The 13,231-nt window shown below is 50.9% G+C and overlaps 1 protein-coding gene across 1 annotated transcript in view; it reads left to right on the top strand.

The window, feature by feature from the left end:
* Positions 1–3,471: 3,471 nt before the first annotated feature.
* Positions 3,472–13,231, top strand: part of LOC133751885 (developmentally-regulated GTP-binding protein 1-like) — a 39,582-nt gene continuing 29,822 nt past the window's right edge. The window contains 3 exon segments of the mRNA XM_062182077.1: positions 3,472–3,610; positions 4,484–4,607; positions 5,393–5,568. Coding sequence (XP_062038061.1) covers positions 3,569–3,610; positions 4,484–4,607; positions 5,393–5,568 — 342 coding nt within the window. The 5' untranslated portion in view covers positions 3,472–3,568.

Here is a 13,231-nt window from a genome sequence, read left to right as displayed (position 1 = left end):
GAAGAAGCATCAGGCTTCTTGTTGACCTGGCCCAGCCCTGGCTGCTGCGATCATTTGGAGAGTGAACCAAACGAACTCTCTCTCCTTCTCCATCTCTGCCTTTCAAATCAATCAATCAATCTTAAAAAATCTTTATTTGAGAGGCAGAGAGACAGAGAGCTCTCATTTCCTGGTTCGTTCCCCAAATGCTGTGGACAGCCAGGGCTTGGGCAAGCTGGAGCTAGGAGCTGGGAGGCCATTCTGGGTCTCCCATATGTGTGGTGGGGTCCCACGCATTGAGCCATCACTGGCTACATCCCAGGATCTGCATTAGCAGGAAGCTGGAGTGGAGTGCCGCTAAGATTTGAACGCACACACTTTAATATGGCGTGCAGGCATTGCAACTGCTCGGCCACACACCTGCCCTCACACCCATGGGTTCAATCCTGGGTTGAGCCAGGCGGAAGCCAGGAGCCAGGAACTCCATCTGGGTCTCCCACATGGGTGGCGGGGGTCTAGTACCTGGGCCATTATCTGCTGCCTTCCCAGGCGCATTAGCATGAAGCTAATGGATTGGAAGAGTAGGTAGGACTGAAACCAGCATTGTGATACAGGATTCTGGTGCCACAGGCAGTAGCTTAACCTGCTGCACGGCCATGCTGTCTCTTCCCCCACTCCCTGCACCCACACACATTGTGTGTGTGTGTGTTTTTAAGATTTATTGTATTTATTTGAAAGATAGAGCCACAGAGAGAAGTAGAGACAGAGAGAGAGGTCTTCCATCCACTGGTCCATTCCCCAGATGGCTGCAACGGCCGGAGTTACACCGATCTGAAGCCAGGAGCCAGGAGCATCTTCGGATCTCCCACCAGTGCAGGGGCCCAAGGACTTGGCCATCTTCTGCTGCTTTCCCAGGCCATGGCAGAGAGTTGGATCTGAAGTGGAGCAGCCGGCACTCGAACCGGCACCTATATGGGATGCCTTCGCTTCAGGCCAGGGCATTAACCTGCTGTGCCACAGTGCCAGCCCCCACACATTGTGTTTTAATTCTATCTTTCCTTGAACTTTTCCAGTCTTCCTCACCTATGAGTGCTGGCCATCCTCCATGGCCTTGTGCTCTAACGGGAGGGAGACAAGTTCCCAGAGGGATTGTGGTCCTCAGATGGGGAGAGAACCTGAGCGTGGGGGAGCCGGAGGCAGGGCCCCTACTTGACCTTGAGGGCCAAGAAACAACAAACAAATGTCAGAGAAAGCCCGAGTGTTTGAAGAAATGTGGTTATTTTTCAGCTTGTTGGAGTGGCCGGACAAGAGCTGAAGCATGTCTGTCTTTTCTTTTTAAGAGGTTTATTTATTTACTTGAAAGGCAGAGTTGGGAGAGGGAGGGGCGGGGGGAGGAGGAGGGGGAGAGGGAACTTCTATGTGCTGGTTCACTCCTTACATGGCTGCAATGGCCAGAGCTGGGCCAGGCTGAAGCCAGGAGCCAGGAGCTTCTTCCGAGTCTCTGACATGGGTGCAGGGGCCCAAGCACTTGGGCCATTGTTTCCTGCTTTCGGAGACGGATCACCAGGGAGCTAGATCGGAAGTAGAGCGGCCAGGACTCAAACTGACTCCCATATGGGATGCTGGCACTGAAGGTGGTAGCTTGACTGGCTACGCCACAGCGCTGTCCCCTCCCCACTGCATCCCAACACTTCTTGAGGGCTTCGACAATATCTGGGTCTCCCTGTGCTCTGCCCTCCACCTTGTCACCGTGCCAGGCAGCAGCTGGAGCTCAGTACATAGTAGGCACATGAATCAGATTGGGACCCAGGATCCTTGGGGAGAGGAATACTCCCCCTTGGCATCCTGCTGACCCTCCGGGGCTCCTATGGTGTGTCTGAGCGATGGTTAACTTAGCTGAAGGCCTGCCTACAACAGATTTGTGAAGGAGAGCCTGCCCACAGAGCAGTGATGCCCCGATAGTGTCAGCCAATTAATTCCTGAATACTGCAAGTTGGGCGAGGCCTGCTGATTTGATCTTATCTGTCTTTAAAGGCTGATCTGCAATCAGTCCCATTGCAGCTGGACCTGCTTCCCTGTCCCACGACTAATGGTGGGGATCTAATGACCTCATCAACCTCTAATTTATTTATGATAAAGCTGAGGTTAATGAGAAGGAGGTCCTTCAGGGACCTTCTGTGGAAGCTTTTCTTTCCCCATCTCCTCCCTTATGCCTGATAAAAACAAAAGAAATCAAATAACAAACAGACAAAAAAAAAAAAATCTTTTTTTTTTTTTTTGTCTCTGGTAAGTTGGGATTGTTTTTATTTACGAATTTAAATAAAGAAACTTCCTTCCCAGAGCTGGGTGGAGGGCAGCTGTGTTGAGTTAGCCTGGGCTGTGGACTCCCAGTGGGTTAATCCATCTTTGATTCAGGACTCAATGCAAGCAAAGGAAGGACATTCAAAGCCAGCACACAGCTCCTGGGTGTCCTGGCTTCCTGTCCACAAGACCAGGCTTATCTAAGCCACCTGAGAATACTCAGTGCAGAAATATGTGGAAGAGGGGCTGGTGGTACAGTGGGTTGAGCCGCACGCGAGGCCGGCATCCCATAGGGACTCCAGTTCGTGTCCTGGCCGCTCCACTTCTGATCCAGCTCCTTACCGACGGCCCCGGGGAAAGCAGCAGCGGGAGATGGTGCAAGTGTTCTTGGGCTCGTGCCACACCCATGGGAGCTGTGGATGAAGCTCCTGGCTTCAGCCTGGCCCAGCCCTGGCTGTGGCGGCCATGTCCACGGGTGAAGCAGCAGGTGGAAGATCTCTCATCTCTCTTCCCCTCTGTCACTCCGCGTTTCTGCTAAATAAATAAGCAAATTAAAAAAAAAAAGTGTGGAACATCCTTTTCATGTATCTCATGTCTCTGGTAAGAATTTGTGATGTATCCTTTTGTTTACAAACAAGGCAATTCCATCCTTACAGGCCTATGTTAAGTGCACAGGGATCTTTAAAAAATGCCATAAATGAACTCGTCCGGGCGGGGGAAGACACCGGGAAAGTCTCAACGACGGCGAGACAGGTTGAAACGGGTCTCCACGCCGACTCCGGCAGCCCACGAGGCCGCAGGGCGTCGCCCGGCTGTGAGGAGCCCGGGGGACCCGGGGTCTCAGGGCCTGGACGCGCCAGGCTGGAAGCCGGCGTCCGCCGGAGCCTGCGTTCCGCCCCAGTGTGGGCGCCACAGGCGGCGGACGGCCATCGCACGCCGCGCGCGGAGCCACAGGCGGGGCGGGGCGGGGCCGGGCTGCGCGCGACCCTCCGCTCGCTCGGGCTGGTCCGGCCGGGGCGGCCTCTCTGGCCCGGGCTCCCGCCGGGCTCTATGACACCGCACTGGCTCGCGGGACGGGACGGGGCGGGGCCGCCGGCCGGGCAGGTGGGAGGAGACCGCCCCACGCCGTACGTGGACCGGCTACGGACGCTCTCGCGAGAACGTAGAAAACGCCGCGCCTGCGCACTGCAACCGACCTGAGTGGCGGCGGCGGCGGGTCCGCCGGCGGGCGTTTGAGAGGCGACAGGCAGTGTGGTGGCCGCCGCGGCCCCCGCCGGAACTCGCCACCATGAGTAGCACGTTAGCAAAGATCGCGGAGATCGAAGCTGAGGTAAGGGGCGCAGCGGGCGTTTCCTGCCGATCTGAGCATCCCTCCTTCGACGGCGTCGCTCCTGCCTGCTGCGCCGTCAGCTGCTTCGGGGCCCGGGCCCCTCAGCTTCCCGCCTGCCCTCCCTCGGGGCCCGCGTTCCCTTCCCCGACTCCTGGCCCCGAGCCCGCGTTTGCTGACTGCTCGTAGCCCCAAGGGCCGCGTCCAGCCGGTCCCCGCCGCCTCGTGCCGGTGTGCGCGGACCCCCGTCTGACCCGGGCCACCGCCTGCTCCCCTCGCCCCTTGGGCTGTCGGGGCTCCGTGTTCCCCTCCCTTTTCCTTTCTCCGAGCGACGCCGATTTCCCGTCCCGGGCCCCAGCCCGACCTGATGGCCGGATTCAGCGTCTCCCCCGTCCCGCGCTCGCTCCGCGCTCCCCCGCGAGCTCCTTTCCCACGGTGCTGCCCGCGGCGGGCGGGGGCGTCCGGGAGTAAATGGGTTGGTTCGGTAAGAGTTGCTTCCACCTGCGCAGCGTGGGAGTCGGCGGCCACCGGCGTTCAGAACGGTGACCCTGGGTCAGGTGGGGGCTTCCAGGTACGAGCAATAGGAGCGGAGCCAGCAGACGGGTTTTAGGCTTAGTCTGACGGCCCTGATCTTGTCCTTCTCCTTGGGCCTCATATGTTGGCTCTGTAGGGAAATGAGCTGGATTCTGGGGAAAATGGATTTTTTTTTTAACCTTTTTAAAGGTTGAAAATGGACACGGTGACATTAGTAGGACCTGGGTGTGTGTGTGTGTATGTGTGTGTGTGTTGGTGGGGGTGGGGAGAGTCGCTCTCAGAGCTGAAAATTTGGCCCTGTGGGAGCTGCTTTGGTTTATAGCTGTGGTTCATCCCTTGCAGATGGCTCGGACTCAGAAGAACAAGGCCACAGCGCACCACCTAGGGCTGCTGAAGGCGCGCCTGGCCAAGCTCCGCAGGGAGCTCATTACTCCGAAGGGTGGGGGCGGCGGCGGCCCCGGAGAAGGTTTGTGTTGCTCCCCGCTGCATTTTGGGTTATGATTTGGAAATAATACAAGCGTGTATATTATACAGACGTAAGTAGATTTACAGGAGCCTGTGGAAGCACCAACACTTTGTACCGTCTGCAAGATTAGAAATGAGGAAATTGACGTAAAGGGAAAACAAGGTAGCAATCGGGTGTTGAGAGAGAGATTAGCACCCAGAGGAGTAGCATGAGGTCTGGGTACTCTCTGTAGAGAGGGGTTTACAAGACAAGAGAACCCTCTATTTTTGTTTATTTATTTTTGTGTGAGAAGCAGGGAGACAGAAGAATGCCCATCACTGGCTCACTCCTATAATGGCCAGGAGTGGGCCAGGTTAATGCTGGAAGCCAGGAACTCAACCCAGGTATCCTGTGTCGGAATCCCATTACTGGGCCTGACGGCTGCCTCCCAGCATCTGCACAGACAGGAGCGAGGCTGGGCGTGGAAACCAAGGCACTCCGCGTGGGTTTCCTCACTGCCAGGCCAGAGACCTGCAGAACCCTCCCCCTCCCATTATGCTTGGGCTGTGAGGTATATAACAGTTTAAATGGTAGAGGAATACAGTTTTTCTATCAGATACGGCACTGAGTTTTGTAATTTGCTGTGGGGAAAGTTTGTGTGCTTGAGGCCTACTTTATAGGGAAGCGACAAACGTTCGAGAAATACGGCCTAGAGGGACAGGCAGTGAGGATGTCAGAGACGTTTTCATGAGTCTTAACATACCTGAGGATAACTCTTCTCTTTTTGATATTTCTTGATGTTTTAGGTTTCGATGTGGCCAAAACAGGCGATGCTCGGATCGGGTTTGTGGGTTTTCCACCTGTGGGGAAGTCAACGCTGCTCAGTAACCTGGCAGGGGTGTATTCCGAGGTGGCAGCCTATGAGTTCACCACTCTCACCACTGTGCCTGGTGTCATCAGATACAAGGGTGCCAAGATCCAGGTGAGTCAGGCCTGCGGGCCGAGCAAGGGGGAAGAGGTGCTCTCTCCTGTTCGTTTACAAAGCACTTGGTTGGGAGCGCACTGTGTGCCAGGCCTGATCTTTAATCTGCCAGGCTCTTCCTGTCTGGCAGGGCAGCTAGAGCAGCACCTGAGTGAGGGGATCCGGTGGGACAGGGCCTGGGAAGATGCGGAGGCAGAGGGGCTACCTTTTCTCTTAATGCGGGAGAAGCGTGGGAACACAGCAGGCTTCCTACAGAAAGTGACAGCTGGGTCTTGCCGTTAGAGTGGACTCACCAGGCAGAGGGAGCGGTGCCCTTCCTTCCGGGGCGGTAATAGTGAATGCCCTATGGTGGTGCAGGTAAGGTGCGGGGCTGGCGTGGCGGCCGCTGAATCTGGACAGGTAGCTTGGGGCTGGACTGTGAAAGGCCCTTTGCACCTGCTAAGCAAATTAAATTTCATCTTGCAGAAAGCCAGGGACCGCCAGAAACTTTCTAATAAGTAAGTAAGAGGATCAGGCCCTTTCAAAAAGGTCTTTCTTGTCCGTGAGACTTAATAAAGTTGGTATCCTAAAATGTTCTTAGATAGAAGGTACACTTAGGTTTCCCATGTGAGGGGTCGCCCTAGATAGGAGAGAAGGTATATGTAAAATATAGTGGAACATTTTTTTTTTTAAAGATTTATTTATTTATTTGAAAGGCAAAGTTAGAGAGGCAGAGAGAGCGAGAGAGAGAGATCTTCCATCCACTGGTTTACTCCCCAAATGACTGCAACAGCTGGAGCTGGGCTGATCCTAAGCCAGGAGCTTCTTCCAGGTCTCCCACACGGGTGCAGGGGCTTAAGGACTTTGGCCACCTTCTGCTGCTTTTCTGAGCTATAGCAGAGAGCTGGATTGGAAGTGGAGCAGCTGGACTTTAACCTGTGCCCATATGGGATGCCGGCACTGCAGGTGGTAGTTATATCCACTAGGCCACAGCGCTGGCCACAGTGGGACATTCTTGTTGCTTGCACAGTTAAGGGTGCAGTTTGGAATCTGTATTTCAGATTTCCAAACTCTTGATTTCACAGCACTCTTGGTGTCTCAGTAATTATTTTATGATAACTTTTTTGTAATTTTTTTTATGATGCCTCTACCCCAAAAAGCCCCCAGTGGTTCAGTTTATTAAGTCCAAACAAATTAATAAAGTATGTTCTTACAGATACACAGTTACTCGCTGATTGGATATGTGCACCTGTTGAATGCCACAGAATTCCTCAGCTTTAGAATCAGATTGGATATTGCCACATTTATTTCTTTTTCCAGATTGAATTTTGATGTTTTTTTTTATTTATTTTTTATTTTTTGACAGGCAGAGTGGATAGTGAGAGAGAGAGACAGAGAGAAAGGTCTTCCTTTTCTGCTGGTTCACCCCCCAATGGCCACTGTGGCCAGCACATCGTGCTGATCCGAAGCCAGGAGCCAGGTGCTTCTCCTGGTCTCCCATGCCGGTGCAGGGCCCAAGCACTTGGGCCATCCTCCACTGTACTCCCTGGCCACAGCAGAGAGCTGGCCTGGAAGAGGGGCAACCGGGATAGAATCCGGCGCCCCAACCGGGACTAGAACCCGGTGTGCCGGCGCCGCAAGGCAGAGGATTAGCCTGTTAAGCCACGGCGCCGGCCGGTATTTATTTTTTTTATCATAGCAACTGCTGATAGATCCAGCTTCTGAGAGACTTGGGTCTGGTGTAACCCAGAGCAGCACAGTGGGATCTGATGTTGAAGTTGTGAGGTGCTGGAGCTGGGGGTTACTTTGGTTCCTGTAGAAATCAAGGATTGCAGTGTTTCTCTTGAAAATGTAGAGCATCTGTAGTGCCCCAGAGAGCCTCGGCACGTGGTTTGGGAACCGCTGATACAAGCATTTGTGTTTCTCCTTGCTGGCATAGGAAAGGCCCTGTGCCTTGGTGCTGTTTCCAATGGCCTTTCTGCCTGCTGGTGAGCTGTGCGTACAGAGACTTTCTCCCTGCTGGTGAGGTGTCCCTACAGAGACTGTGTTGGCGTGCAGATTCCCTTCTGGGTTCCCATGCCCAAACCTGTACACCGTGAATGAGGAAGCATGGCCGTGTCTGGATCAGGGCTTGATGCTCGTTGGTTTCAGAGCCTTGTTGGTAGTCGTAGCTTTGGCCGCACAGAGTAGCTTGTGAGTATGTCAGAGTAAAAAGCTGTGTGACTCCCCTCCTTCCGTGTTTCCCCTTCCGGTCTTCATTCATTTCAGCACCTGCTGACCTTCTGGGTCCTCCCTCCCTACCTTCCCGACGCTCGCTTTTCCGCTGTGCCTTCTGCCTCTGTTCTTCCTCCCCCCCGACTCTGCAGAACCGGGTTCCTGGAAGCCTGCTGGTAGTGAGATGACTGTCCTGAGAGTGTTTCTGTGAGGCCTGTGCGCAGACAGTTCATTGTCTGTGACTTGGGGGAGTGTGGAGAAGTAGAGCCACTGAATCAGATTTATAAGGAGGGAGGTTGTTTTATTCTTCTTCTTTTTTTTTTGTACGAAAGGTCTTAAAGATAAAGGGACCTAAAAATGGAATGGTATTCCTTGAGGTAATAAATTCCTCTGTAGGTGTTCAAGTAATGGTTCAGCCACTGTATCCCATAGATGCAAAAAAAAAAAAAAAAGTATCACATAGGCAGATATAGGCCTGCAGAGCGGGGGTACAGTGCTTTGAAAATTATAGGGCTTATGTTTCAACTTGCCTGGGTCCCTTAACTCCTGTTGTGCTATGCGTGGTTGATGTGCACGTTAAATTACCTGCTTCACCTAAGGCATTTCAGTTGGAAGTCCTTTAACTTTCAGTTCTTAAAATGTTATAGCTCCATGGTTTAAAGAAATATGTATATATGTATTTTAAGATTTACCTCTCTGGGCCGGCGCCGCGGCTCAATAGGCTAATCCTCCGCCTTGCGGCGCCGGCACACCGGGTTCTAGTCCCGGTCAGGGCACCGATCCTGTCCCGGTTGCCCCTCTTCCAGGCCAGCTCTCTGCTGTGGCCAGGGAGTGCAGTGGAGGATGGCCCAAGTGTTTGGGCCCTGCACCCCATGGGAGACCAGGATAAACACCTGGCTCCTGCCATCGGATCAGCGCGGTGCGCCGGCCGCAGCGCGCTACCGCGGCGGCCATTGGAGGGTGAACCAACGGCAAAAAGAAGACCTTTCTCTCTGTCTCTCTCTCTCACTGTCCACTCTGCCTGTCCAAAAAAAAAAAAAAAAAAAAAAAGATTTACCTCTCTGAAAGGCAACATTTGGGAGAGAGGATGAGAGAGACATAGGCATCTTCCATCTGTTCTTTTACCCCTCAAATGGCTGCATTGATCAGGGCTGGGCCAGGCCAAAGCCAGGGACCTGGAATTCCTTCTGGGTACCAGGGGCCCAAGCACTTGAGGCATCTTCTGCTGCTTTCCAGGCACATTAGCAGAGAACTGGATTGAATATAGAGCAGCTGTGACTTGAACTGGCACTCGTGAGATACTAGCGTTGCAGGTGGTAGCTTAACTCGCTGTACCACAGTGCTGGCCCTGAACAACTTTTTTTTTTTTTTTTTTTTTTTTTTTTTTTTTTTAAATAAGGCAGAGTTAGGGAGGGAGATAGAGAGGGAGAAAGACAAAGATCTTCCACCCACTGATTTACTCCCCAAAAGGCCACAAAGGCTTGATCTGTGCCGGACCAAAGTCAGGGAGCTTCTTGCATGTCTCCCACATGGGTGCAGGAGCCCAAGCACTTGAGCCATCCTCTGTTGCTTTCCCAGCTGGATCAGAAGTGGAGCAGCTGGGACTTGAACCAGTGCCCATAAGGAGTGCCAATGTTGCAGGCAGCTGCTTTACCTGCTACGCCACAATGCCAACCTCAAGAAAAACTTTTAAATATCTTAGTTGATTGCATTATGAGATTCAGGCATATAAAGTATTTGCTTTTTTTTTTTTTTTAAGTGAGAAAAAGACACAGCTCCCAACTCCTGGTTCATTTCCCAAATGCCCACAGTGGCAAGGATTGGACCAGGTTGAGACAGGAACTCAATTCAGGTTTCCCACATGGGTGTCAGGAATCTAAATACCTGACCCACTACCTGCTGCTTCCTAGGGTCAGCATTAGCAGGAATCAGGAGCCAGAGATAGGACTCGAACCCAGGAACACTGATACATGGAATGCAGGCGTGCCAGCTGGCATCTTAACTGCTAGGTCAAACACCTGTTCCTGTCGGCTGTTCATAAAAAATATTTATTTATTTTTATTTTATTTGTAAGACTAGGCAAGATAGGCAGAGAGAGATCTTCCATCTGCTGGTTCACTCCCCAAATGTCCAGGACATCTGGGGCGGGGCCAGGCCAAAGTCAGGAACCCAGAACTCAGTACAGATGTCCCATGTGGGTGGCAAGGACCCAAATCCTTAATCTCCCAGGGTACATACATATTTTCAAGAAGCTAGATTGGAAGTGGAGTAGCTGGGATTGAACCAGGCACTGGTGTGGTCTGTAGCAGTCCCAAGCAGTGGTTTAACTGCTGTGTCACATGCCTGGCTATTTCTGTTCCAAGAAATGTAATTGCCACAATTAAATAGTTCAGTGAACTTCTTAAATATTGCTTTTTCAACAAAAGCTAAATTTTGGTTGCTTTTACTTGTGTAAGAGGCCTTGATCAGTTGCTCCAGTATTTAGCTTCCCTGTTAATTAACTTAATTAGAAAGGCAAAGTAACAGAGAAAGAGAAAGAGAGGTCTTCCATCCATGATTCACTCCCTGAATGCCCACAACATCCAGAGCTGGGCCAGGAGCCAGGAATACATGTGGATCTCCCAGGTGGGTAGCAGGAACCACTCGGGCCATCATCTGCTACCTCGCAGGTGCATTAGCAGAAAGCTAGGTGAGACGTGGAGGTGGGACTCCATCCCAGGTGCTTTGATACAAGGTGTGGTGTCCCAGGTGGTGGCTTAACCTGTTGTGCCACAACGCCACCCCTAGCTGCTCTACTTAGAAAGTCTTTGCTCTTTTCCCCTCAGTGTATGTATCTCTTTCACGTAATCTTTTATTTGATGTTATATATTCCAATTTCAGCACTTTCAGATTATTCAGATGGATTTTTAAGTTCTTGGTAATGTTGGGCTGAATATATAATAAAGCTTTTTGCTGATGGTGTGTGTATATTTTTATTTTCTTTTTCTTTTTCTTTTTTATTTTTTTTATTTTTGACAGGCAGAGTGGACAGTGAGAGAGAGAGAGACAGAGAGAAAGGTCTTCCTTTGCCGTTGGTTCACCCTCTAATGGCCGCCGCGGTAGCGCGCTGCGGCCGGCGCACCGCGCTGTTCCGATGGCAGGAGCCAGGTGCTTATCCTGGTCACCCATGGGGTGCAGGGCCCAAACACTTGGGCCATCCTCCACTGCACTCCCTGGCCACAGCAGAGAGCTGGACTGGAAGAGGGGCAACCGGGACAGGATCGGTGCCCCGACCGGGACTAGAACCCGGTGTGCCGGCGCCGCAAGGCGGAGGATTAGCCTGTTGAGCCACGGCGCCGGCCCTATTTTTATTTTCTTAAGCAGAAAGATTTAGTCGGCTGTAGAAGTGGATTCCAGAATCACTGAGAGCTGAGCAGATTCTAGATCAACTGACCCTGACATTTTCATTTCTTTAAACTGTATTGAAGTGTAATTCCCACACAATAAAGCACACGTCTTTGAAGTGCTTATTTTGATAAGTGTTGAGATGTGTATACACTGGTGAAATATCACAGTCAAGGTTGTAAACATACACAGTTGTAAATGGAGAATATTTTCATTTATACTGACTATGCACAGATTCTTTTTTCCCTTGTCATTCTCTGAGCAATACAGTGTACTAGCTATTTATAGAGCACTTGCATTATATAGGTATTTTAAATAATCTGCAGATAATTTAAAGTCTGTAGGAGGGCATGCATAGGTTATATGCAAATAGCTTTGCCATTTTATTGGAGGGAGTTGAGCATCTGTTGATTTTGTTACTGACAGAATTCTGGAACCAGTTCTGTACAGATACGGGGCCCTTCCATCGCTAAAGAATCATCTCTGTGATTTTGGTCTCTGTAGGATAGTTCACATGGTAAGAGTTAGTTGTACCAAAAACCATATGTAAATACAAGTATAGTTTGTTTTTGGCTAGTTTCTTTCATTCAGCATAATTATTTTGAGAAATTCATTATTAAAACGTTTATTGATTGCCATTTTGTTGGAAAGGCAGAGGGGTGGACGGCCAGATGGAGAAAGAGCTTCAATTTGGTGGCCTACTCCTCAGATGCCCACAACGGGGTGGGGCCAGGCTGAAGCCAGCAGCCCCTACTGTCTCAGTGTCCCATGTGGGTAGCAGGGACCTGAGTACCTAGGACACTGTCTACTGATTCCTGTTGTACTTCAGAGAAAGCCAGATTGGAAGCAGAGTAGCCAGGACTTGAACCAGGCACCCTTGTGTGGGTGTCACCTTGGGTGGCCTCCTAATGGGTGACTTAATCCCTGTGGCAAATGCCTCCCCCCAAAATCTTTCTTATTTTAGAGGCAGAGAGAGACAGCGCCTGGATCAATTACATCAGATCCAAATCTTTAGAAAGCTGAATTTTTCAGCAGTTATTATTGTAAAAAAGTACCATGCAAAAAAAAAAAAAAAACCCCGCAGAAAAGAAAGTAAATATGTTGGGGGAATTGAATCCAGGCACTCTGAAACAGGACACAAGTTTCCTAACCAGTGTCTTCAATGCTCTACCAAATGCCCACCCTTATAATACTTATTAACTACGGAAGAGAAACTGTATGTGGAGAAACCTGACAGACATCACCTTGACAAACTGACAAAGGTCAGCACACCAGTAAGACCTATACATAGGAATCTGTGATATGGTGCGGTGAGGAAGACACAGCATTTCTGCGGTATTTAATATCTGTTTGAAATAGTTACAGCAAGACAGGGAGAGACACAGCTTCCATTTGCTGGTTCACTCTCCAAATGGCTGCAAGAGCTGGGACTAACCCAAGGCCAAAGCCAGAAGCTTCCTCTGGGTCTCCCACATGGGTGCAGGTGCCCAGGCACTTGGGCCATCCTCTGCTTTTTTTCTAGGCAGATTAGCAGGGAGCTTCATGGGAAGTGGAGCAGCCGGGACGTGAACCGGTGCCCACATGGGATGCTGGTCTTGCAGGCAGTGGCCCTACTATCCACTACACCACAACACCAGGCCCTTCTGTGGTAATTTTGCAAAAAAAAAAAAACACTTAAATACTCGGGTCTAGTCATGCAGAAACACCAGAGAGACCCAAGCTGAGGGCCAAGCTACACAGCAACTATCAGTGTGGAGAAGGGGGTTAAGGTCGTGAAGAAGAACGGGACAGGAGAGAAGGAGGTGACCAAATGATCCGTAGAGGATGTGGGAACAGAGAGGACGTTGGTGGAAGAGCTGGTAGAAGGTCGAAGAGGACGTGTAGGTTAGTGATTGCCCTGTCCCTGGTATCTATGTTATGTAAGATGTTAACATTAGGGTAAGTGGGAGAGTGACACAAGAGAACTGTTTGTGTTCTATTTTTGTAACTTGTCTGTAAGTCTAGAATTAGTTTAAATACAAAATACAAGGCAAGAGAATGCTTGGGTGAGTTAAATGCTCATCAGCATGAATGTCAAAATAATAAT

The sequence above is a fragment of the Lepus europaeus genome, chromosome 23 (assembly GCF_033115175.1).
Source record: "Lepus europaeus isolate LE1 chromosome 23, mLepTim1.pri, whole genome shotgun sequence".
NCBI lineage: Eukaryota > Metazoa > Chordata > Mammalia > Lagomorpha > Leporidae > Lepus > Lepus europaeus.
The sequence above is the reverse complement of the archived record's forward strand: the minus strand, read 5'-3'. Positions and strand labels throughout refer to the sequence as shown.